Source organism: Lepus europaeus, chromosome 7 (assembly GCF_033115175.1).
Source record: "Lepus europaeus isolate LE1 chromosome 7, mLepTim1.pri, whole genome shotgun sequence".
NCBI lineage: Eukaryota > Metazoa > Chordata > Mammalia > Lagomorpha > Leporidae > Lepus > Lepus europaeus.
The window spans coordinates 12659118-12683305 of record NC_084833.1 but is presented as its reverse complement, the minus strand read 5'-3'; the positions used below and the strand labels follow the sequence as shown (position 1 = coordinate 12683305).

Below are 24188 nucleotides of genomic sequence, written 5' to 3'. Positions count from 1 at the left end.
ACATTTGCCATAGGCAGGCTCAGGCTCTTTTTCCAGAAAATTGAACCTCTCTCTGCTCTCAGTGGCCCTACCCTTACTCAGCAACTCTGATCTGCGAAACCAGCTGGCAAAGAACTAGGGGAAGGATTGGTCTTTGTAAGTAACACCCTTTTTAGCCTCTCTTTTTGCAAAATAATAATAATAATAATAAATTAATTAATTAATTAAATAAGCAGCTATATTTTAAACTTGATCTTTAGAACCAGAGCACTCTTCTTAATCATCGTAAACAAAAACCTAGTTAGAGACAAAGGACTTTGGATCCTACCTTTTTAGAGTACACTCAGCTCTTTCTCTCCATCTCCTGCTCTCTCTCCCTCTGTCTCTGTTCTCTGCATCTCTCTCTGTCGATCTCTCTCTTACGCTCTGCATCTTCTCTTTTCCTTCTTCGCCCCTTCCCTGCATTCTGTCGGGTTTTCCCCCAATAAGCCCTTTCTTTCCCTTACAACAAAAGCAACAAAAAGTACACAGTGGATTCCCAGCAGGTTGAAAAGAAAATACAGTGATCTTTAAAACAACCAGAACAAAACACATTACAGGGGCAGCAGTTCCACCTAATGGTTAAGTGGCCAGTGGGGACATTCGCATCCCATATCAGCTCAATACCTACTCCCAGCTCCCGATTCCAGCTTCCTACTAACTCGGACCCTGTGAGGCAACAGTGATAGCTCAAGAAACTAAATTCCTGCCACCCACATTGGAAACCTGATTTGCATTCCCAGCTCTGGGTATGGCCCAATCCTGAACCCGCATATGGCAGTAAATTCTTTCTCTCTGCTTGCCGACCCACCATCACCTTCAGCTCCCATCTCTCAAATGAATAAATTCAATTTTTTTTGTTAAAAATGCTTATGTAAGGGAAACAATAATACAAATAATCAGTGACTTTCAGAATATTTATAATAAAGCCTTCCATTTCAAAATGGAAAAAAAATGTAAACATTTGCAGATAAATAAGCAGACTTGCCCTGCAATGAAAGAATTTTTGGAACTACACTTTTCTTCTATTTCTTGAAAACAACTGACCATTTCATGTAAATATAATAACTGTACTGTAAAGTTATAGTTTAATATAGAAGTAATTTATGTAATAGTAATACAGAGGGACAAGCAGAATTATATTGTTGCTAGATTCTTAAATGTTGTTTAACATTAATTTAAGGTAAAATATTATAAGTTTAGAACATGTATTGTAAAAATTAGAGTAACCACTAAATACAGAAATTAATATCTTTTAAAATTTTTTACCTATTTTCATTTTATTATAAGCAGAAAAAGACATGGATCTTCCACCTATTGGTTCACTTCCAAATGCTTACAACACTCAGTGCTGGGCCTGGCTAAAAGCAAGAATTAGGAACTCAATCCAAGTTTCCTCCATGGGTGGCAGGGATCCAAGTACTTGGGCCATAAAGTGGTGCACATCAGCAGTAAGCTGGATTCAAAAGCAGAGCCAACCAGATACCAGGCACTCTGATATAGGATGCAGGGATCCCAAACCATCTTAGCCATTTGTCCCAAGCACTCACCTCTTTTATATCAAGTATCAAAACAAACTTGCAAGGCAGGCATTCGGCACAAAGGTTAAGGTGCCTCTTGGGATACCTATATCCCATATCCGAATGCCTGGGTTCAAAACCTGACTCCCCAGTTCCAGCTTCCTGCTAGCGCACATCCTGGAAAACAGCAAGGGATAGCTCAGGTTGTTAGGGTCCCACCGCCCATGTAGGGGACCAAATTAAAGTTTCTGGCTGCTGGCTCAGTCAAAATTTCAAAGGTGGGAAGAAATGGGGAGCAACTGAGGAGTTCCTTATTACTATATCTTATCTCTTTCTTAGCTTTTTTTTTTATCATTAGAATTGATGACAAATTGTAATCATTTCAAAACAGCTTAGTATAAACAAAATATGTTTTCATATCTCTCATGGTAACAAAAAGCAAATATCTAAAATAAACTTGCTAAAAATTTTAAGAAAGAAATTAAAGGCCGGCTCCATGGCTCAATAGGCTAATCCTCCGCCTGCGGCGCCGGCACACCAGGTTCTAGTCCCTCTCTGGGAGCCAGGATTCTGTCCTGGTTGCTCCTCTTCCAGTCCAACTCTCTGCTCTGGTCCGGAAGTGCAGTGGAGGATGGGCCCTGCACCTGCATGGGAGACCAGGAGAAGCACCTGGCTCCTGGCTTCAGATCAGGTCGCAGGCTGCAGCACAGCGGCCATTGGGGGGTGAACCTGTCTCTCACTCTGCCTGTCAAAAAAAAAAAATTCCAGGCCGGCTCTCTGCTGTGGCCAGGGAATGCAGTGGAGGATGGCCCAAGTGCTTGGGCCCTGCACCCCATGGGAGACCAGGAGAAGCACCTGGCTCCTAGCCTCAGATCAGCGCGGTGCGCCGGCAGCAGCGTGCTGGCCGCGACGGCCATTGGAGGGTGAACCAACAGCAAAGGAAGACCTTTCTCTCTGTCTCTCTCTCTCTCACTGTCCACTCGGCCTGTCAAAAAAAAAAGAAGAAAGAAATTAAAGTACACAACTAGAGAAAAAATCACTTAAGCACAAAGGAAAATTGAGAGAGAGAAAAAAGTAAAGAACTACAAGAAAACTAGAAAACAAGTATTAACTTGACAGTAGTAAGACATTATCTTTCAATTATTGCCTTAATATTAAATAAATACAATTCTCCAATTAAAAAATTAGAATAAATGAATGGATAAAAAACAATATGCAGCTGACAAGAAACTCATCTCTGAGGATTACATTTACTGAAAGAGAAAGAATAAAATCGAGAGTTCAAGCAAATGTAACCCAAAAGAAAGCTGGTATAGCCATGATTCTATGAGATAAGTTAGATTTAAAATCAGAAACCGTAATGAGACAAAGAAAGTCATTGTAGGATGATAAATGGTTCGCTCCAGCAAGAGGAAGTAACAATTCTAAACGTGTACTTGAAGCCGGCGCTGTGGCATAGTAGGCTAAACCTCCGCCTGTGACACTGGTATCCCATATGGGTGCTGGTTCATGTCCCAGCTGCTGGAAGTCCTAGCCGGAGCAATCAGGCAAGAGAAAGAAATAAAGGGCATTCAAATTGGAAGGATGAAATAAAATTGTCATTGTTTGCAGATTACATGATGTTATGCAGAAAAAAACCTCAAAAGACTGCACCAAAACCCACAATGACTGCACCAACTATTAGAAATAAATGAATTCAGTGAAGTTTGAGGACACAATGTCAATGTACAAATACAGGAGCACTGTTATACACTAATAGTGAATTATCTGAGAAAAGAAATCAAGAAAACAATTCCATTTCCAATGTTTACAGAAAAATAAAACATTTCAAAATAAATTTAACTGAAGAGATGAAATATTTCTAAAATATAGCTATAAAACATTGATTAAAGAAAGTGAAGTGGACATATTGAAATGGAAAGACATTCTGTGTTCATGAATTGAAAGACTCAACATCAACATCACTAAAATGTCAGTGCTATCTGAAGCAATTTGCAGATTCAACTCAATCCCTATCAAAAATCAATAACATTTTTCACAGAACTAGAAAAAATAGTAGACAAATCTTTGTAGAACCACAAAAGAATCCTACAGCCAAAGTAATCTTGAGCAAAGAGAACAGAACACTACCTGACTTTAAAATATATTACAAAGCTACAGAATTAAAATGGCAAGATATTGGCATAAAAATAGGCACATAGACCAATGGAACAGAATAGAACCCTAGAAGGAAACCAATGCATTTATAGCCAACTGATCATAGACAAAATTAGCTGCTACAATATCCAAGAACTCAAAATGTGGATTGTGGCAATTGCTTGAACCATGGAGCAGTGAGAAACTGTTAGTAGATAATAAGAAAAATAGAATTCTCTAACCATAACCCTCTCCAAAAGAAAAATTCTCAGCAGAAAAGTCCCTCTAGACTCATAGTTTTTTAAACTGGAAAAAGTGAGACTGTGGTAGGCAGCAGGCTTCCCCATAAGTCCAGAAAATTTTTCTTTCAGGAAGAGTTCCTGTCTGAGCCTGGAGTGGGCATGATGAATGCCTATAGGTTTAAATGCCCTGAAGTGAGTCAGAGAAAAATTCTGGTTTGGGGCTAATGTTGGCCAGCATGAAAATTCTGGCTGCTCTACAAAAGAGACACCAAATTAGAGACTTTCCAGCCATACCATATTACAAGAAGTGCCTTTCATGAGCTCTGTGATGTGAGTCCCTAATCTGCCTTCCCACATAGTCTGGGTTCCCTCCTGGAATCTGCCCCCACTCCTAGGTTAATCTGGGTGAGCCAGCATGGCAAACTCAGAATCCCTGTGAGACTTGTTAAAAACCTGGGCTTTGGGCACCATCTAGTGCCAAGTAGGTAGCAGTGACTCACAAGTCAATTTACACAGGACATTTGGACAGGCACAACTTAGAAAATATCAGCATAAACTAAACTACACAAGGAAGACTGGAATAAATATCTAATCTTCAATACAAAAACATAAATGTGAATCCATAAAAATCAAGAACAAATAAGAAACCATAATCTAACCAAACATAGAAATGCATGGTCTTTCAGACCAAGAATCCAAAATGAGGGAGAGTAGGGTGGAAAGTATCATTGTGCTTTTGAAACTTTATGTATGAAATACATGAAATTTGTTCCCTTTATATAAATTTAAAAATTAAAAAATAAAAACAAAGTGTCAATTTTGAGTAAACTCAGCAAACTCCAAGAGAATGCAGAAAAACTATTTCAGAAATTTATCAGAGAAATTTAACACTTTTTAAATTTTTATCTTAATTTTTATCTGGCCTTTAACAGATTCAATGTAGTTTGTGTATATAACTCTAAGAACATAGTGGTATTCCCTTCATCTTTTTCTTCCTATCTTACCCTCTTCCCCTCCTACCTTCCTTCCTTTTCCTTCTTCTTTTTTTTTTTTGTTTTTGAGATAACATATTAAATTTACATTACAGTAAAAAAGCTTAATATTTTATCAAATAAGAAGTTTAATAAGTAAAAAGCAAAAAGACCTTAGTTCAGTGGGAATATAGACAATGGCTATAAATAATAATTAAATGGAGGTGACAATTTCACCCATGCACAATAAATTTTAAAGTAATCACAGATCATTGAATCTATGGTAGTATATCATTCTTAACCATTGGTTTGACAAAGATATAAAACAAAGTTTTACAAAGCTGTAATTGTGGCAGTACTGATACACACAAAGATTTCTTTCTTTTTCTCTTTGTTCTTTAAATTTTAGCTCCGGCATATAAAGGATAACATGCAATATTTGTCTTTCTGGGTCTGGCTTATTTCACTCAACATGATGTCCTCCTGTTTTGTAGATTTTGCTGAAAGTGGTAGAATTTCATTCTGTTTTATAATTGAATACTATTCATTGTGTATATGTACTGCATTATAAAAAACAAACAAATTCTGAAACTGAAAAGTACAGAGAATAAAAGAAAAATGCAACAGAGAGCCTCAAGAGCAAAGCTGATCAAAGAATAATTAAGTGAACTCAAGGATAGGCTAGATGATGGGGGCCAGAGCTGTGGCACAGTGGGTTAAAGCCTCAACCTGCAGTGCTGGCATCTCATATGGCCACTGGTTTGAGACTCAGCTTCTCCATTTCTAATCCAGCTCTCTGCTGTGTCCTGGGAAAGCAGTAGAGGATGGCCCAAGTCCTTGGGCCCTTGCATCCATGTAGAAGATCCAGAGGAATCTCCTGGCTCCTGGCTTCAGATTGGCTCAACTCTGGCCATTGCGGTCATTTAGGGAGTAAATCAGTGGAATGGAAGACCTCTCTCTGTCTCTCTCTGCCTCTGTCTCTGTCTCTGTCTCTCTCTCTCTCTCTCTGTCTCTCTGTAACTCTTTCAAATAAATTTTAAAAAACTTTAAAAAGATAGGCTAGATGAAACATGGAGTCCAAGGAGAAGAAAAGGAACAAGAATGAAGAGAAATAAAGAAAACATGACCTATGGAACATCAAAAGCATAAATATAAGGATATTTGGAGATAAAGAAGGACATAAAAATGACAAAGGGATAGGAAGTGTATTCAAATCATTTTATAGTAGTTATTTACATGAACTTAGAAGCACATGTAACAAAAGCAAAATAAACAAATTGGATTATATCAAACCAAAAAGTTTCTGCATAGCAAAGGAAACAACAGAGTGATGAGACAACCTACAGAATGCAAGAAAGTATTCACAAGCTATATATCTAATATTAAGCCAATGTTCTAAACATAAAAGGAACCAAGACAACTCAATAGTAAAAGCATCATCATCATCCAAACTTAAAATGAACAGAAGACCTGAATAGACTCCTCTCAAAAAGAATTCATATAAGGGGCTGATACGTATATCAAATATTGCTTAATATCACTAATCATCAAGGAGTTGCACATCAAAATCATAGTAAAATACCACCTCACACTAGTAAAAATGGCTGTTTTCAAAAAGGCAAAAGATAATAAATGCTAGCAAGAACATGGAGCAAGGGAATTTTATATACTTTTGTTGATAATGTAAATTACTGCAGCCACTATGAAGAAAAGTATGGAAGTTCCTCAAAATATCAAAAATGCATTATAAAACCAAATGATCCATAAATTCCACTAATGGATACATATACAAAGAAAAGGATATCTGCATGTTAAATAAATATAATTGTCCCCATATTTATTTCAGCAGTATTCAAAATAGCCAAGATATGAAATAAACCTTTATAAACTGTTGGTGGGAGTACAAATTAATACTGTGTATCTTTTGACCTTCCCCAAGAAGCCCTCAAGGTGGAGATCAGGATAGCCATGAGCCATCCTCACTGCTCAAGACTGCTCTATTCTATCGAGGAGTTATGGGGATTCTGGGAAATATTGGATGCTCTGCTGGATGTTACTAAGATACCATTCACTCTGACCAAGTTTCCAGTTACTATTCAACAACCCTGCATGGGAGACTTAGAGCAAAGACTGCTTGATACTCAGGTCAACTCTGAAAAACAAACAAGCAAAAAACCCTCAAATGAGAACCCTGAGATATAGAGATTAAAGCCCAGCCCAATTCTTCCAGCTTAATGATAAGTGTTCACCACAACCATGACCTGTATCCCCAAAACACATCTATTTATCTTTGCCTCTTTCCTTGTCTGAATAATCAAATATGTATATAGATGTAAAGATTTTCTGTGAACTGAGAAAGGATCGGCACTAGGTAAAACTTCAAAATACCATAATTTCTTTGTGGTATTCTTTTCGTTAGTCTTCTCAGAACTCATCATCTGGGAAGCCATCTTTCTTTTTCTTTCCCCTTTCTCATAAATATTTCCTTATTTTCTGGTTGTCTGAAGTTTTCACAATAACATTTCACCATAGTCCACGTGACATTTTGAATTTCCATAACTGCACCAAGTCTCTCTTTGCTCTACATGCTAGGAGTGCATGCTAATTATGTTACATAATACTGATAGACTCATAATGCCCCACTTTGATCCTACTAATTGGTTCACCTACACTCCATTTCTTCTTCTGCTCTCACCAGCTGACAAGTCATTGGCTTTAAATGTTCTTGTAGTCAGGTTGTGTTTCTGTTTCATTTGGCTTCTATTATTGGAAGAGACAATCTATCCAACAATAAATTCAAGACATAAGTCCCTTTTTATTTTCTTCCTGGAGTTTCTATAATCTCAACAGTTTTGAACCTCTGGATATTGGGCCCACCTGGACAGCTTTACAGCAAAACTACTAGTAAAGAATGCGTCAGCTGGGATGATTTTGGAGGTACCTCAACATACTTAAAAAAGACATACTTTAAATTATATGTTGTATTTATTTGCTGCAGTTTTATTTCAACAATAAACTCCACACAATGTCACTCTTTACTCTTTACCATCAATAGCATATGGCTATCCATTCACAGACAACAACTTGAAGAAACGTTGAGGATGAGATGCAAGACTCTTTTCCCAGTTACCTTGGATTTAGAAGATGTATTAGAGTTTTGCAGAGAAACTGAATACATATACTTGTGTTTGTGTGTATTTGTGTGTGTGTGGAGAGAGACTGATTGATTAAATTAAGAGGATTAAGGCCCATAATATGCTATCTGCAAGCTGGGAGAAAGCTGGCAATATAAGTTACAGTTCACTTCCATAGGCCTGAGAACCAATCACTCCAATGTCCAACAGCAAAAGCAGGCAGGTTCTCCATCTCAAAATGAGAGAGAGAGAGAGAGAGAGAGAGAGAGAGAGAGAGAGAGAGACCTTTCCTCTGCCTGTCTGTTCTATTCTGGCCCCAAGTGGATTGAATGATGCTCACCCACACTGGTGAAGATGTATCTTCTTTATTCAGTCTATTGATTCAAAAGATCATCTATCCTGGAAACACCCTCACAGATGTATCCAGAAATAATATTATCAGTATCTGGCCACCTGTAGCCCAGTCAGGTTGAAATACAAAATTAGCTATCACAAAAGGCTTGTCCCCAGCTAATGAAACTGAAAGAATGCGTGATTTCCTACAGTTTCTGATATAGCCTGGTGAAGATGTGATAAGTGCTGGTATAATAGTCAATATTGCCTGTCATCTACTATATAGAACAGAGAAATGATAAGAGATGTAACATAATTGCTGCTTCTCTCCATTAAATCTATGCGTCCAAGTTTATGTGTTTCCTTTTCAATCCCAAAGCCAGGATTTAAAAAAAAAATGAGATGAAAGAGATTATAGATAAAAATCTTTATCTAAAAAGACAGCAGGTGCACTCCTGTGTTCCAGAAGCTAAAACACTGCTGGTGAGTGATAGGTAGGCAACAAAGCTTTGTTAAATGAGCTTTTGCACTGGTGATAGTTTCCACTTCACGAGGCAGTGTGTTGAGCAACTCACACACCAAAAACAATTCCCACTTCACATGTGAGAACCTTGGGGCATAGAAATGACAAAAATGCTAGCCAAAGGCTATGCAGCTGGCAAATATATTTGAATCTCACTCAAAATTCCTGTGTCCACATAGGCTCCTCTGCCCTGAAGTGAATTCTTTCTGTGATAATCATCTCTTTGCAGTTACCTCTAGCATCTTTATTTTCTCTCCATCTGCTTTGTTTTTCCATTGTAAAATATCCCTGCCTCAGGCAACAACAAAAGTCTTCCCTCAACTTTGTTGACCTTTCTATATCTCTGAAAGCCAAAATTCTTGAATGATTCTGATATGCTCTCTTTCTAATACCTCACAATTCAACTTTTTTCCTTCTTATCTCACCAAAATTTCTCTTTGGGATATAAATTACCAAAACTTTCCTCCTGTGTTCTGTGCATTGTTTCATAGTTTGCCAAGTGATCTGAGAATGGGTTACAGCTGTCATTTATTGAGTAGTCAAATTCTTAATTGGCTGTATATTTTCTCTATATTTAATTGTTTTCCCTTTCTCTTTGAAAAATGGAAGTAACAAATTTTTACTGTGATACGTAATTCTCGGGTATGTCAAATGATACTATCTGTATCCCTTTTGTGAAATAAACACATTATAAACCATAGGAATTTGCAGGTGAATTTTAACTGCACAAATGCAAGATTTATTCTCTGCCATTTACAGATAAGACTCACATAAGAAATGGCAGATACCTTTGAAATCCATTGGAAACATCTCAAATATCTCCCATCAGGCAGATAGAAACTCATAGCCTTAGGAATCTAGGTTTGCAAGACATGGCATGATCTGGGATATACCCAAATATTCCTGGCCATTCCATTTCAATTACCACACACCCAAGGGCTCAGGGAGTCTTCTTGCTAAGCACTGGTGAAGTTTTAACCCAATCTTAGTATAGCTCAAAAGAAGAATCTTGCATGGTACTTTACCAGTTTTTGCTTTTAAAAATATTTCATTGAAGATTATGATTGTACAGATTTATCACAATGTGATGAATGATTGAATAAAGTTAATTGACATGCTTATTGTAGTGAGAACATTTAAAATTATTATCTTAGGGATTTTACACTATGCAATGAATTGTTAACATCAGTCACCATACTATACAATAGATTTCAAAAATGTGTTCCAACATCTCTGAATTCCCTGAACCTCCAACCTTGGGTAGCCACTATTCTACTCTCTACTTCTATGAGTTTACTTTTTTTTTTTTTTTTTTTTTGACAGGCAGAGTGGATAGTGAGAGAGAGACAGAGAGAAAGGTCTTCCTTTTGCCATTGGTTCACCCTCCAATGGCCGCTGCAGCTGGCGCATCATGCCGATCCGAAGCCAGGAGCCAGGTGCTTCTCCTGGTCTTCCATGCGGGTGCAGGGCCCAAGGACTTGGGCCATCCTCCACTGCCTTCCCGAGCCATAGCAGAGAGCTGGCCTGGAAGAGGGGCAACCGGGATAGAATCCGGCGCCCCAACCGGGACTAGAACCCAGTGTGCCGGCGCTGCAAGGCGGAGGATTAGCCTGTTAAGCCACGGCGCCGGCCTATGAGTTTACCTTTTTTAGATTCCATGCATAAGTGATATTGTGAAATATTTGTCTTTCTATACTAGCTTGTTTCACTTAATATAATGTCCTCTAGGTTCATCTGTATTGTCTCAAATGACAAAAATTTTCTTCTTTTTAAAACTATGTAATAGTCCATTGTATTTATGTATGCAATGTGTGTGTATATATATAATATTTTCTTTATCCATTCATCTATTGATGAACACTTAAGTTGATTCCTTATATAGGTTATTGTAAAAACTGCTGCAATGGACACAGGAGTACAGACAGCTCTTCAACATACTGACTACATTTTCTTTGTTTTTTTGTTGTGCACTGCATAAAATGTTTGGTTCAGTTATGTACCACATATATAAAATTGGGGGGGGGGATAAAATTATAATAGTGCTGAAAAAATCCTATTGCTTAGCAACATAATGGCATCATAGCATTATAATGCAACATGTTACTCACGTCTGTGCTGATGTTGGTATAAACAAATCTGTGCTACCAGTCAGAGAAAAGCATAGCACATGTAATTATAAATAATGCATAATTCTTAATAGTAAATTGCTATGATACTAACTTATGGACTTACTATACTATAATTTTTATCATTATTATAAAATGTACTCCTTCTATGTGTAAAGAAGTATATTGTGAATGAACGTGTTGTGTTCAGCAGTAGTAGTCTCATACAGCTGTATCTATAGAGTCTCTTGATGGTGGCTACATAAAGTTATTGACCGATACCAGTTAGGTTTGTGAAAGTACGCTGTAAGAAATTCACACAAAGATCATCAAGTAACACAAAAATGTACAATCAGTAGTGTTATTTCTGAATATTTCTGAATCAAGTAACAGCTTTATTCTTAATGTTTTGAGGAAACTGAAAACTGTTTTCCATCATGGCTACATTAATTTACATTCCCACAAACAATGTACAAGGGTTACTATTTCTCCATATGCTCACCAACATTTGTTATGTTTCACCTTTTTCATAATTTCCCTTCTAATTAGTGTGAAGTGGTATCTAATTATGGTTTTGTTTTATATTTCTTTGATGATTAGTGATGCTGAGCATTATTTTAAAGATTTTATTTATTTATTTGAAGGCAGAGTTACAGAGAGTTAGAGGCAGAGAGAGAGAGAGAGAGGAGAGAGAAAGAGAGTCTTCCATCCACTGGTTCACACCCCAGATGGCTGAAACGGACGGAGCTGGGCCAATCCAAAGCCAGGAGCCAGAACCTTCTTCCAGGTCTCCCATGCAGGTGCAGGGTGTCAAGGATTTGAACCATCTTCTGCTGCTTTCCCTGGCCATAGCAGAGAGCTGGATCAGAAATAGAGCCGTCAGGACATGAACTGGTGCCATAAGGGATGCCGGCACTGCAGGCGGCAGCTTTAGCCGCTAAGGCACAGTGCTGGCCTCATGCTGAGCATTTTTATATAACTTTTTTTTTTTTTTGACAAGCAGAGTTAGACCAGTGAGAGAGAGAGAGAGACAGAGAGAAAGGTCTTCCTTCCTTTGGTTCACCCCCCAAATGGTCGCCATGGCCGGCGTTGTGCCAGTCCAAAGCCAGGAGCCGGGTGCTTCCTCCTGGTCTCCCCATGCAGGTGCAGGGGCCCAAGCACTTGGGCCATCCTCCACTGCCTTCCCGGGCCACAGCAGAGAGCTGGACTGGAAGAGGAGCAACCGGGACAGAATCTGGCGCCCCAACCAGGACTAGAACCCGGGGTGCCAGCACCGCAGGCGGAGGATTAGCCTAGTGAGCCATGGCGCCGGCCAAATAACTTTTAGCCATATGTTTTCATTGCTGAAATGTCTATTCAGTTCAGTTTTCTATTTTTAAATCAGGTTGTTTATTTTCTTGCCATTGCGTTGCTTGAGGTGATTGTAAAATTTGAGTATTAATTCATTATCAGATATATCATTTGCAAATATTTTCTCCCACTCGGTAGGTTATCACTTCATTCTGTGAATTGTTTCTTTTGCTTTGTAGTTGCTTTTTAGTTGTGTATACAAATATAATTTTTCCACTAAAAATAATATTAATTTCAAAAGTACAATAACTGTGATCCTCCCAACTTCCTGGCTTTTGCTTGGTGTGCTCAGGCACAGAGACACAGATATTTGTGGTCTGTGTTTTTCTCTGCCTGCCACAAACAGGCATTTCAACCCATCAAAGACATTTGTACATCTGTAGTCTCCTGTAATTCAAGATGTGAAGATCTTCAAGAGCCAGTGGACGAAAGTCCTCAGGCTAGGCTGATGCAATTGCCTTGCTGAAATTTCTCACCAACTACTAGATCTTTCTCTGCCTTAGATGATGAACCCCCCTGTGTGTGTGTATGTGTGTGTGTGTGTGTGAGAGAGAGAGAGAGAGAGAGAGAGAGAGAGAGAGAAGGAAAGAGATTCCTTAAGCCTGTCTTTCCAGAGAAAGGAAGACAAAGACAAAGAATGGTTTTAGTCAACTTCCCATTTTCAGGTCTACCTTCTTCCTAGGGTTGATCTATATTCCTGCCTTTGGTAGTCTATATCATATTTTTTTTAATTTATCTTAACTTCCAATTTTTTGTTTTTGCTCAAAGTACCTCAAGTTGATCATTGTTACTTGAGACTAAATATTCTTAACTAACAACTTTGTAAATATTTAGCAACAAGTGATTGTTTCTGGAGTCTGGTCATGTTCTTCTCTTAATAAGTGTTAGTGTTCAAAGGCCAAAGGCAGCACAAAGCAATTTTGTGTTTCTCTTATCTTGTCTTCCAGAGAGGAGCAATGTTTGAGTCATCTAGTTTGAGCTTCATATGGAATTGTGGGTACTAAAAAAAGTGCACAGAAGCATAAATACCTGTGAAGAAATTGTATGTCTGGGTTCAACATTTGGGTTGATGTTCCCTTAAGAGAAGTCATCTAGCCAACATAACTTTAGCAAATAGCCTGGGGAATTGGGGTGAGTACCAGAGATTTGTGCAATGGTTTCTAGAGTTAATTTTTATGTCAGAATTCATTAGCTAAGAATAGATAATCTTATTGAATTGATTTCCTGAGAATTATTCTTAGAAGTAGAGAGATTTCAGTAAAGGATCACAGTCAAACAATAGAATACTAATGTTCAAAGTTTGATGTCACTATAATTCCAGATCCAAATGAAAAGTAAACACTCTAATCTTGCAAGATGCACGGTAGTGAGCATTTTATTTGGGCTCTCTTTCCTTTCTGCAAAATAAAATAATAAAATTATTCTTACCAATTATAGCTAAGAAAACTGAGATTCATTTCAGCTCACTTGCTAATTTTTATTAGGGCTTTATCATCTATCCTTAGTTTTATAGCACAGGTTAACAGTACAACATTAAAAACTATGTGAACTAAACCTAGTTCCTAGATTGCTCACTTACTAATTGGGTGGCCTTGTATCAAGGGTTGTACATGTTCTTTGCTGTTTTCTTTTCTCATATATATATATATATATATATATATACATATATATTTTTTATTTTTGACAGGCAGAGTGGACAGTGAGAGAGAGAGACAGAGAGAAAGGTCTTCCTTTGCTGTTAGTTCACCCTCCAATGGCCGCTGCGGCCGGCGCACTGCGCTGATCCGAAGCCAGGAGCCAGGTGCTTCTCCTGGTCTCCCACGGGGTGCAGGGCCCAAGAACTTGGGCCATCCTCCACTGCACTCCCGGGCCACAGCAGAGAGCTGGCCTGGAAGAGGGGCAACCGGGACAGAATCCGGTGCCCTGACCGGGACTAGAACCCGGTATGCCTGCGCCGCAAGGTGGAGGATTAGCCTGTTGAGCCACGGCGCCGGCCCTTCTTTTCTCCTATATTAACCATTCCTAACTTTCAGAGTGGTTGCATTAAATAAATTAAAGTATGAGAAGCTCTTAGAATGCTGTGTGAAACTTACGAAGTATTGTCTAGTTGCAAGTTATTGTGATTATGGGGTTATTTCTCATTCACTTTATTGTGTCTCTGTGATCCTTTTAATCCCATCTTAAACCAAAGATACTATTTATGTTGTAGAGCCAAGGTGTGCCACAGCTTCCAGAGGAATCAATCACAAGAACTAAGTCCTGGGATATAAATTAGGATGTGAGAAATGGAGTCAAGAGAAGAGCCAAGTGCCTAATTTTCTGCATTGTTCAGGCAGGGTTCCAGGGAGCTTTCCCTGTTAAGAAAATGATCATAGAGAAATAGGACTGTTTAATGCAGTGGTAAAGTCTTATAGGCTGATTATATCATCCTTTACCAGCTTACATGGGCACCTAACTGTAAGAACAAAGGGTATTTTGAAGATGAAATGTTAGCTCCTTTTTACCTAAATTTAACAATATGCCATCCATGGTGACTTGTCTTCCCAAACCCTTATATGATTGTTCTTTGATTAGCAATTGTTTTAAGATTTATTTATTTGTTTGAAAGGCAGAGTTACAGACAGAGAGGCAGAGATGGGGAGAAAAGAGGCAGGAGAGAGAGAGAATGAATTCCATCTGTAGGATCATTCCTCAAATGGCCACAACAGGTGGGGCTAGGCTAGGCTGAAGCCAGGAGCCTAGAACTACATCCAGGTCTCCCATGTGTACAGGGGCCCAAACACCTTGGTCATATTTAACTGTTTTCCCAGACACATTAGCAGGGAGCTTGATCAGAAATGGAACAGCCAGGACTTGAACCAGTACCCATATGGGATGCCAGGATCACAGGTAGTGGCTTAATCCACTGTGCCACAATGGTATCCCTGGTTAGCAGTTTCTATATAGCTTCTTGATCATAAGACATATTTGATAGGATTTTAGATAATTAAATTTTCAAGTTAGGATAAATTTCTCTTCCAAGAGTTTAGATCTGGAATATAGAAATGCAATTCTTGGACTGAGAACGTGTAAATTCTGAGAGTATGAGTTAAGTTTGCTCATGGAAAAACCTACACTTGATATTCATATATAGTAGTCTAAATAATGACCCCCCCAAGACATCCAGATTCAGATCTGTAGATGTTTTGAATGTTGTGTTATATGGTAAAAAATGACTTTACAAATGTGATCAAGTTGAGAATCTTCGATGAGGAGAATATCCTGTATCATCTAGGTGAACCCTAAAGTATAATCCCAAGTAACTTTGTAAGAGGAGGGCAGGGGGATATTTAAATATAGAAGAGAAAAAAGTGGCATAATTATTACAGAAACAGATACAATGTGCAGCCAGAAGTCAGATCTTTGTGAAATAAAGTAGTATTGAATACAACACACATGGACTTTTGGACCTTCTTTCAGCCTTCAATGCCTTAATATATGACTGCATATATTATATGTACTGACCTCTCACATAATATTTGAAGGCATTATATAAAGCCATGGAGCTTGGTAAGATCACCAGGGAAAGAAATATAGTCAGAAATGAGGACCAAGAATTGAGCTCTGAAATGACCCAACATTAAGAAATTTGGGAGAAGGGAGGGGTCCACTGAGAATGAGTGATCAGTAAGTTTAGAGGGAAACTGGTGGTGTATTATCTTGGAAGTAAAATGAAGAAAATACATAAAAAATGATCAACTATGTCAAAGGCTTCAGAAAGATCAAGTAAGATGAGGAACAAGAATTGACCATTGTCTTTAATAACATGGAGATCACTGATGACCTTAGCAAGAGAGTTTCAGTAGAATGGTGCCAGCAAAACCCCATTAGACATTAGGAAGGATTGGATATAATGAACATAGACAATATTTTCAGTGAATTTTTATGCAAAGGGGACAAAAAGTGGGGGAGTAACTGGAATAAGAAGCTGTGAACAAGAGAATGTTTTATTTCTGTATAAAAGAAAAAGTAGCATCGTATCTACACTGCCTAGAAAAATTTGATGCAAACAAAAATGTGATACTTGCTAAAAATCATATCCTTCAGAGGACAAAAAGGAATGCAATGTAGTACTAGAATGGAGGAATTGACTTCGGATAAGTTAATGAATTGCTCATCAATACTAACAGGATAGAAGGGAGATTTTGTGGGTTGAAGATGTGATAAATAAAAAGTCATCGCAGAGGCAGTCTAAAGAAGTTCTATTTAAATTTTCTCAATGAAATCAGAAGTAATATCATGTATAGAGAGTGAATATGAGAAAGAAATATGCGTTTAAGGAGAAAGGGGTGGTGGCATCATTGTCTAAGTCGGTAGGAGAGCAAATAGACTGAGGAAAGATAATAGGGTTTTCTGACAGCCACAAGAGCCCAACAGAGGTATAGTCACAAACCTGAACTAAGATCAGGCAACATGAATACGTGTATTTTTTAAGAAAAAAATTCTATTTTTATTTATTTTGAAGACAGAGAGAGAAAGAGAGACAGAGATAGGGTTGAGGGATTGCCCCAAATGTCCATAGAAGCCTGAACTGAGCCAGGCCAAAGCCAGTGTCCTGGGATTTCATCTGAGTCTCCCACATGGGTGGCAGGTATCCAAGTACTTGGGCCATCTTCTGCTGGTTTCCCAAGCACATTAGCAGAAAGCTAGATCAAAACCAGAGTAGTTGTAGCTGGGACTTGAATCACTTCATCTGGCACTCCAATATAGGATGCAGGTGTACCAAATGGTGGCTTAACCCACTCTACCATAACTCCCACACCAATGTGTGCTTTTTCTTTTTGGTCACAGACAACAGTACAGGTGCAGGCCCTGTGCAACAGTACAGGTGCAGTGTAGGTGGAAAGTTGAACTTGACCATGTTTGTGGTTGTTCCATGCAAGATGACAATAATTTGAAATAGATTCAAGAGGGTTGAATGTAGATGAAATGACATCAACGGTTCTCAACATTTACACTTATGAAAAAGAGAGTATAGGATATGAATTGGTGACAGAGGAAGAAAAAGCCGTAGGATTGGAGGTCCTGCTGGGGCTGCTGTAAAACTGGAGTCAAACTTCTAAAGATGAGCTGGAAAACAGATGATTGACAGAACACTGAGAAGATTATGGGATAACTATTGGAGAGGAAGGCCATAGGTTTTGGATTCATTCATATGTGGTTTCAAAAATCTGACTCTAGGGCCGACATTGTGGCTTCCTGGGTGAGGCTGCTACCTGTAATGCCGGCATCTTATATGGGCATCGGTTCAAGTCCCAACTACTAGGCTTCCAATCCAGCTCCCTGCTAATGTACCTTGGAAAGCAGCAGAAGATGGCCCAAGTTCTGTGTCCCTGCACCCACGTGAGAGACCTGATGAAACTCCTGGCTTCTTCACTCTGGCCCAGCCCCAGCTGCTGCGGCCATTTGGGGAGTGAACTAGTAGATAGATTTCTCTTTCTGTCTCTCTCTCTTTCTCTTACTCTTTCAAGCAAATCTTAAAAAAAAAAAAAAGTGACACTGCCACTTAGTTCTGGAAGAACATGAGGAATTTGCAAAATTTCTCTGAGCTTCAGTGTCCCCAGAATAAGGATGATAAGTGTTACCAAAATGGATATTTATTTTTAAAGTGCATTTTTAATGCCTTTGGTGACCTAACACTATCCCTCAACTTCTTATCTTTTTAGTTTTTTCTTGAGAAGTTCAAGGACTAACGTACATTACCACATATACAAAATGCTGCTGCTACACAATCCCAAGAATCTGCTGACCCTGTACAAATCCTTGGCCAGGAGCATCCCTGAATCCCTGAAGATGAGGGGACAGCAGGCTGTGGGAGTGGGGGTGTTGAGGATGACAAAACAGCAGGGGCTCCTAATTCCGGTCCTTCCTTGTTGACTTTCTGCAGAGGTTTGAGCCACAAGTGAGGTTGAATTGGGGGTGGGGACCACACATCTGGAGCATCTGCTGCTTCTCAGGAACAGGCAGCTGGGCCCAATCTGCAGGTTTTGTCATTGATTTGGAAAGACAATGGAGAATGGTGGCTGGAGCCAGTCTAAATGGGTGTGCATTCCAAGTCTGACATTGTCTTCTTTGGGTGGCTTTGGGTATGTTCATAACATGTTGGTGCCTTGGTCTCTTCATCTTTGAGTAGAGAATAGTATTAGAACCTTCCTCATAACGTTTTGTGAATATTAAATAAATCCATACAATGTTAAGTGCTAGGAGTCTAGCAAGTGCCCAGGTAGTGAGCCCTGCCTGTTTGTTATAAGGATATCTGTGAGTTCTGCTTGCTTGCAGGTGACTTTACCTCCAGCCATATGATCCTGGAGACACTACTCATCCCATTGCTATCACTCACGTGGCCCCAGAACCCTCTCTTGGTCTCCGTTTCTCCCTTCCTCATCACATCGAGGCTTCCATCTCTGAGGACAGCAATGCAACCCTCCCAGCCTCTGCCAGTCCCTCTGTTCCTCCTTCAGGTGTATGGCTCTATGTATCACATCAACCATGGGAACCCCTTCAACATGGAGGTGCTGGTAGAGTCCTGGCCTGAGTACCACACAGTCATTGTCCGGCCTCAGAAACAGGTAGGCACACAAAGATGGTTGGGGACGGTCAGCTCCATACAGCCCAAGGGTAAAAGAAAATCTGGGTTATTGTAAGGACACTCAGTAGTTGGCCGCTCAGATGAGCTCCACATGCTCACACTGTCTGTAAAAAGCATAGGACACATCAGGGTAAGGGCAGGTGAGCCGGGAAGAAAGGAGGCAGGAGGGAGGGGAGGGGAAGGAAGGAGGAACAGGAGAGGGAGACCGAGGGGAGGAAGACAAAGCTGGTGATAGCAGATTGAAGAACAAACAGAGGTGGCAGCAGTCAGCCGCAGGAGCTGAAAGAAGTCTAATGGGATACCAGAATAGTCACTTAAAAACAAAAGCCCAGAAATCCATTAGTAAAAACTGTCTCACCAGAACCAGGGAGGGGATTCATTATTGCTGCGTGCCAACTACGTGGAAGCACTTCCCCTGTTACTGAAGGTCATTCTCAGACACAACCTTACAAAGTGAGCATTGGTATCTCCAGTTTAGAGACAAGGATTAAGTCATGAGACTGAAAAAATCCATATCTGAGTTGAATTCAAGTTCAGTTGGCTCTGTGGATTTTGCTAGTTGTGTTACAGACACCTCTCTGAAAGTCCCATCACCTGTAGAACAGGAGAAATAAGAGTATCTCCCTCATATGATAATATAATATTTAAATGAGATGCTGGGTATCAAAGGCTTCATGCATAGCACATTATTACAAGTGTCACTGAACATTGATGAGGTCACATAAGGAGTAAATTATTAACTGAAGTACAAAATGATTTGTTTTTGCCCAAAAGCCTATGTGATTCCCCTGTTCTGAGGACATTTAATCAGTGAGCTGCAGCCTCACAGCCAACCCAGCTTCACTGTGGGTTCAAAAGCTGAGTCTCCAAGTAAATGAACTACTCCAGATCAAGTGTAGTTTGCAAAGTGGATCAGGACTGGGGTGTGGGAAGCAGTTAAATGGCTCTAGCTATGGAAGCGAGGTGAGCAGCGGCTGGGAAGCAAGCTGAGCTGGACATTTCCGTAGCTTCCTTCTGGGCACCTTCCCTTGGGAATCTTCATCTAATCTCCTGGCTTCCAGACAATCTGCACTTGAACATTAATGCTTAGTTTATCAAATTCCATAGAAGCCCAATTCCTTAAAAATGTAGTATGCTAAGTAACGCTAATTGATAAAGTCTCCCTTTTTTCCAGTTACTTTGTAGTTATTTTGCACATTTGAGTAATATAACCATAGCATCAAATCCATGATTTCATATTTTCATTGCTTTAAACATAAGTAATTTCTAAACAATATGTCAATAAATAAAAATAATTTAAAAATATAGAAGTTCTGTGGTACACATATATTATAAAATATTGAGATATTGTAAAATAATGCAATTTACTTTGAAATACATTCATTTGATCTAATTCCATAGCATATCATGTTTCTTTCAGTGTTAAAAGTCAATTCTGTTTTGAATAAGAACGTTTAGGGGTGGGATACAGAATAATTTACTGAGAAAATATTTAAATTTTTTAATTTTTAATCACAAAAGTATGATATGCTGTTTATTATACAAGTAGAAGAATCACACATTGTTTTAATAAGTTACGATATGCTGTTTATTAACACAAGTAGAAGAACCCCACATTGTTTTAATAAGTTAACACCTCTCACCTCACCTGCCTTTCTCTCCTCCTTTCTCATGCTTTGAGGGAATCAGTGTCCTTGCTCATACTTGGTATTGGATACCTCTCGTTTCATAACTTTTTAATTTGCCTTTTGGATATCATGGACATACTTTTAGGCCAACAATTATATTACTAGCTCATTCTTTTGAATAATTGTATAATATTCCATGGAGTTACTGCAACAGTAACTCAAGTTTATAGTACTCTATAGAGTGAATACAGTATAATTTACTCAGCCATTCTCTCATTATTGGATTCAAATTGCTTACTTTAATTCTTTGTCACTACAAAATGTTACTTCAGTAAGCATCCTTGTACATGTGTCTTTACATCCTGGGGACTTTTGCAACACAGTGGATTTCCAGGAAGGGTAATATCAAGTCAAAGAGCATTTTTTTTTTCATTCTAGAAGACATTGCCAGATTACTTTCTCGGGAGATTGTCCTCATTTTATTCCCATTAGCAATAAATGGAAGAACTATTTCTCCGATTATCCACAGCACTGCATACTGTTTATCTTTTTAAATTAATTTTTATTATTTACTTATTTGAGAGTGAGCAGGGAGGAGAGAGAGAGAGAGAGAGAGAGCGAGCTCATCCACTGGTTCACTCCCCAGATGCCTACAATGGCCAATCAGGAGCCAAGAATGCAATCCAGATATCCCACGTGGGGTGTCAGGAACCCAGTCACTCAACCATCACCACTGCCTTCCAGGGTCTGCGTCATCAGGAAGCTGTAGTCAGAGCACAGGTGGGTGTCGAATCCAGGTACTCCAACATGGGACACAGACATCCTCAGCTGGTGTCTTAACCACTAAGCCAAACACCCACACTTAGCTCTTCTTCTAATTTATGTCAAATTCCTGGTTGGAAACATGGCATCTTATTGGATTTAATTTGCATTTTTACGACTTATGAAATTATATGTAAGAATGTATTTTTTAATTTTTAGTAATATAAAGAAAACAGATTTCATAGGTAAACCATATGACTTTCTATTAAAGTTGTCCTTTGATATTTTGTACTATTTTTAATACTTTTTTTTTTGACAGACAGAGTTAGACAGTAAGAGAGAGAGACAGAGAGAAAGGTCTTCCTTTTCCATTGGTTCACCCCCCAAATGGCTGCTATAGCTGGCGCGCTGCACCGATCCGAAGGCAGGAGCCAGGTGCTTCCTCCTGGTCTCCCATGCGGGTGCAGGGGCCCAAGCACTTGGGCCGACCTCCACTGCCCTCCTGGGCCAGAGCAGAGAGCTGGACTGGAAGAGGAGCAACTGGGACTAGAACCCGGTGCCCATATGGGATGTCGGTGCTGCAGGCGGAGGATTAACCAAGTGAGCCACGGCGCCGGTCCTCCAAGTTCCTGGAAACAACACTACATCAAATTGCCCAAAATGATACCAAGAATTCCAGTTACTATATTTTGCAGATTCCTGACTTTGACAAAAGTGTCACTATTCTAATAGGCTCATAGTCTGTAGCTTTGAGGAAAAATAATGCCTCATTAAGGTTTGCATCCATGGCAGTATCTTGCACACTCTGGACTCTTGATTCTAAGTGTCGAGATTTCAGTGAGACATGAAGAAAAATTTGATGGAGTGATAATGACTTTTCCTTGTCCTGTATAGGAGATGACTGATAACAAGGATCCATATACAAACACATACTGTATATTCTCCAAGGAACCTAAAAAATTAATGGGAGTCCTGAAAAATCCCGAGATCATAAACTGGAAACAGATGTTCCAAATCCAAGGTAACAAATCAGAGGCAATAGGCAACAGCAGTGGTTTTCAAAGTGGGTACCCAGCCAACAGCATTATCATAACCTGGGAGCTTATTAGAAATGCAAATTCTGAGGGAGGGATGTGACCTAGTAGTTAAGATGTCATTTGGGCTGCTGCATCAGAGTGTCTGGGTTCATGTTACACTTCTGTTTCTGTTTGCAGCTTCCTTCTAACATGCACCCTGGGAGCCAAGTAGTTGAGTCCCTGCCAACCACATAGGAGAACCAGATTGAGTACCCAGCTCTTGGCTTTGACCTGCCTTTGACTGTGGTGGGAATATGAGAGAATGAACCTACAGATGAAAGTCTCTCTTTCTCTCTCCCCTTGCCTCTCAAGTAAACAAATAAACAAATATGTTTAAAAGAAATGCAGATTCTCAGAAACTTTAGGGACTGACAGGAGCACAACAATCTGTTACAATGAGACCTCCATCTGATTCTGGTGTCAGCTCAATATTGAGAACCCTAAGCAATTGTATTCGGTCATTAATCAGGGAGATGCCGCAGAGACTCAGTCACTAACAGCATTGCTTTCTTCGCCTCTCTTTCTAGGTTGTCAAGAAAGTTTAGGTGAGGGGATAACAGCGGTTGCATTTTCAAAGTCAGTGAAGGTAAACTATTTGAACTTACTCCTCTATGTGACAGATGATATCCTAAAGCCCAGTACCTCCAACAGGAGCAAACCAGACAGCCGGTGTGAGACCGAGCATCCAGATGACCAATCTCAGAGGTACCAAAAGCATGTGCTAATCACTCCTGTGGCTTTTCTGAAGTACTGTTATTCTTTAAACATTTTTTGTTATTCATATAAATCAGTTTTTGCATGAGGAGAGGATGAGCTCATTATTGAGATGGATAGATTATCAACAGTCAAAATGAGCAACTTTACAACAGTGGGTGTTAAGTAAGGAGATGAGTATCCAGACATTACAGGAAGGAGGACTAAAACTTTTGTTTTTTATTTTCACAGCGAGGATCCCAATTTTAAATTTTCCCAACTGCACATCTCCCATGCTGGGCTGGTAAATGATAACTGGCATGCAGGCCGGAATGAGAGGAGCCTGCATTACATCCAGCGTTGCATACAGACCCTGCCTGCATACAGTCTGCAGGGTCCAGAAGGGGATCCAGTTACATGGGTTGTCATGGATTCCACCTGTGAAGTGGGGAAGGCTTATACCCTGGAAAGATACCGCAGCCAAGGAAAACTGAGACAGCTGATGGTGTATTACCTGAAATATTTGCGGCAAAAGAATATTCCATTTTACCTCTCTGTGCTGAAAGAGAATGAAAAATCCAGCAGATCTGTGCTGCGGAGTGGTTTCTTTGTGGTCCCATGTGGTTGGCATTAGTGGATGTGCCACCCAGAGAAATGACTTCTACTTGTTTGAACAGCAGTTCTGTTTAGCCATCTTGGGAATCCCCTCTGTTAACGTTGAAGTGCAAGGCACAGAACAGTTTGCTTCATCACTAAGTGTTTATTGGACATCTATGATATGCCAGAAACTCTTCTAATGTGATAAGGTAGTGCTGAAAGACACAGCATGACCTTGGAACACTTATATTCTGGGCAAGGTGGGGGTACAATCTCAAAATGCATGATGTGTTGGGAAGAATTGAGTACCAGTAAACATGTAATTGAGAAGGCGAATTCTTAATAAAACTGGTTTGATAAAATCTACTATCTGGAAGATAAATGGAGGGCTTTCACAAAATCGTGGTAGAATATATCCAGTCTGTATCGATCGTTTATTGTAAATATTCCTGTGGCTTATGGATTCATACAA

The 24188-nt window shown here is 39.4% G+C and overlaps 1 protein-coding gene across 6 annotated transcripts; it reads left to right on the top strand.

Moving 5' to 3' along the window:
* The first annotated feature begins 16 nt into the window (after positions 1–16).
* Positions 17–24082, top strand: LOC133762999 (glycine N-acyltransferase-like protein 1). Of its 6 annotated transcripts, XM_062196089.1 has the most exons (8): positions 17–135; positions 13280–13463; positions 18053–18164; positions 18833–18940; positions 21333–21368; positions 22245–22371; positions 22954–23131; positions 23372–24082. In XM_062196089.1, exons 3-8 carry the CDS (start codon positions 18087–18089, stop codon positions 23751–23753), a joined length of 909 nt encoding a protein of 302 aa, XP_062052073.1. In that variant the 5' UTR covers positions 17–135; positions 13280–13463; positions 18053–18086; the 3' UTR covers positions 23754–24082. The 6 variants fall into 6 exon arrangements, with proteins under 6 accessions (XP_062052073.1, XP_062052075.1, XP_062052074.1 ...); XM_062196091.1 differs by lacking the exon at positions 18053–18164 and having other exon boundaries at positions 18–135; XM_062196090.1 differs by lacking the exon at positions 18053–18164 and having other exon boundaries at positions 18–135; positions 18651–18940; positions 23047–23131.
* Positions 24083–24188: the final 106 nt, after the last annotated feature.

Bases quoted from the DNA above. Each gene is read 5' to 3' on its own strand.
- LOC133762999 (XM_062196087.1), top strand. From the start codon at position 18,671: ATGATCCTGGAGACACTACTCATCCCATTGCTATCACTCACGTGGCCC. The intron at 18,941-21,332 runs GTAGGCACACAA...ACTGCCTTCCAG, and splicing joins TTGTCCGGCCTCAGAAACAG to GGTCTGCGTCATCAGGAAGC. The intron at 23,132-23,371 runs GTACCAAAAGCA...TTATTTTCACAG, and splicing joins CCAGATGACCAATCTCAGAG to CGAGGATCCCAATTTTAAAT.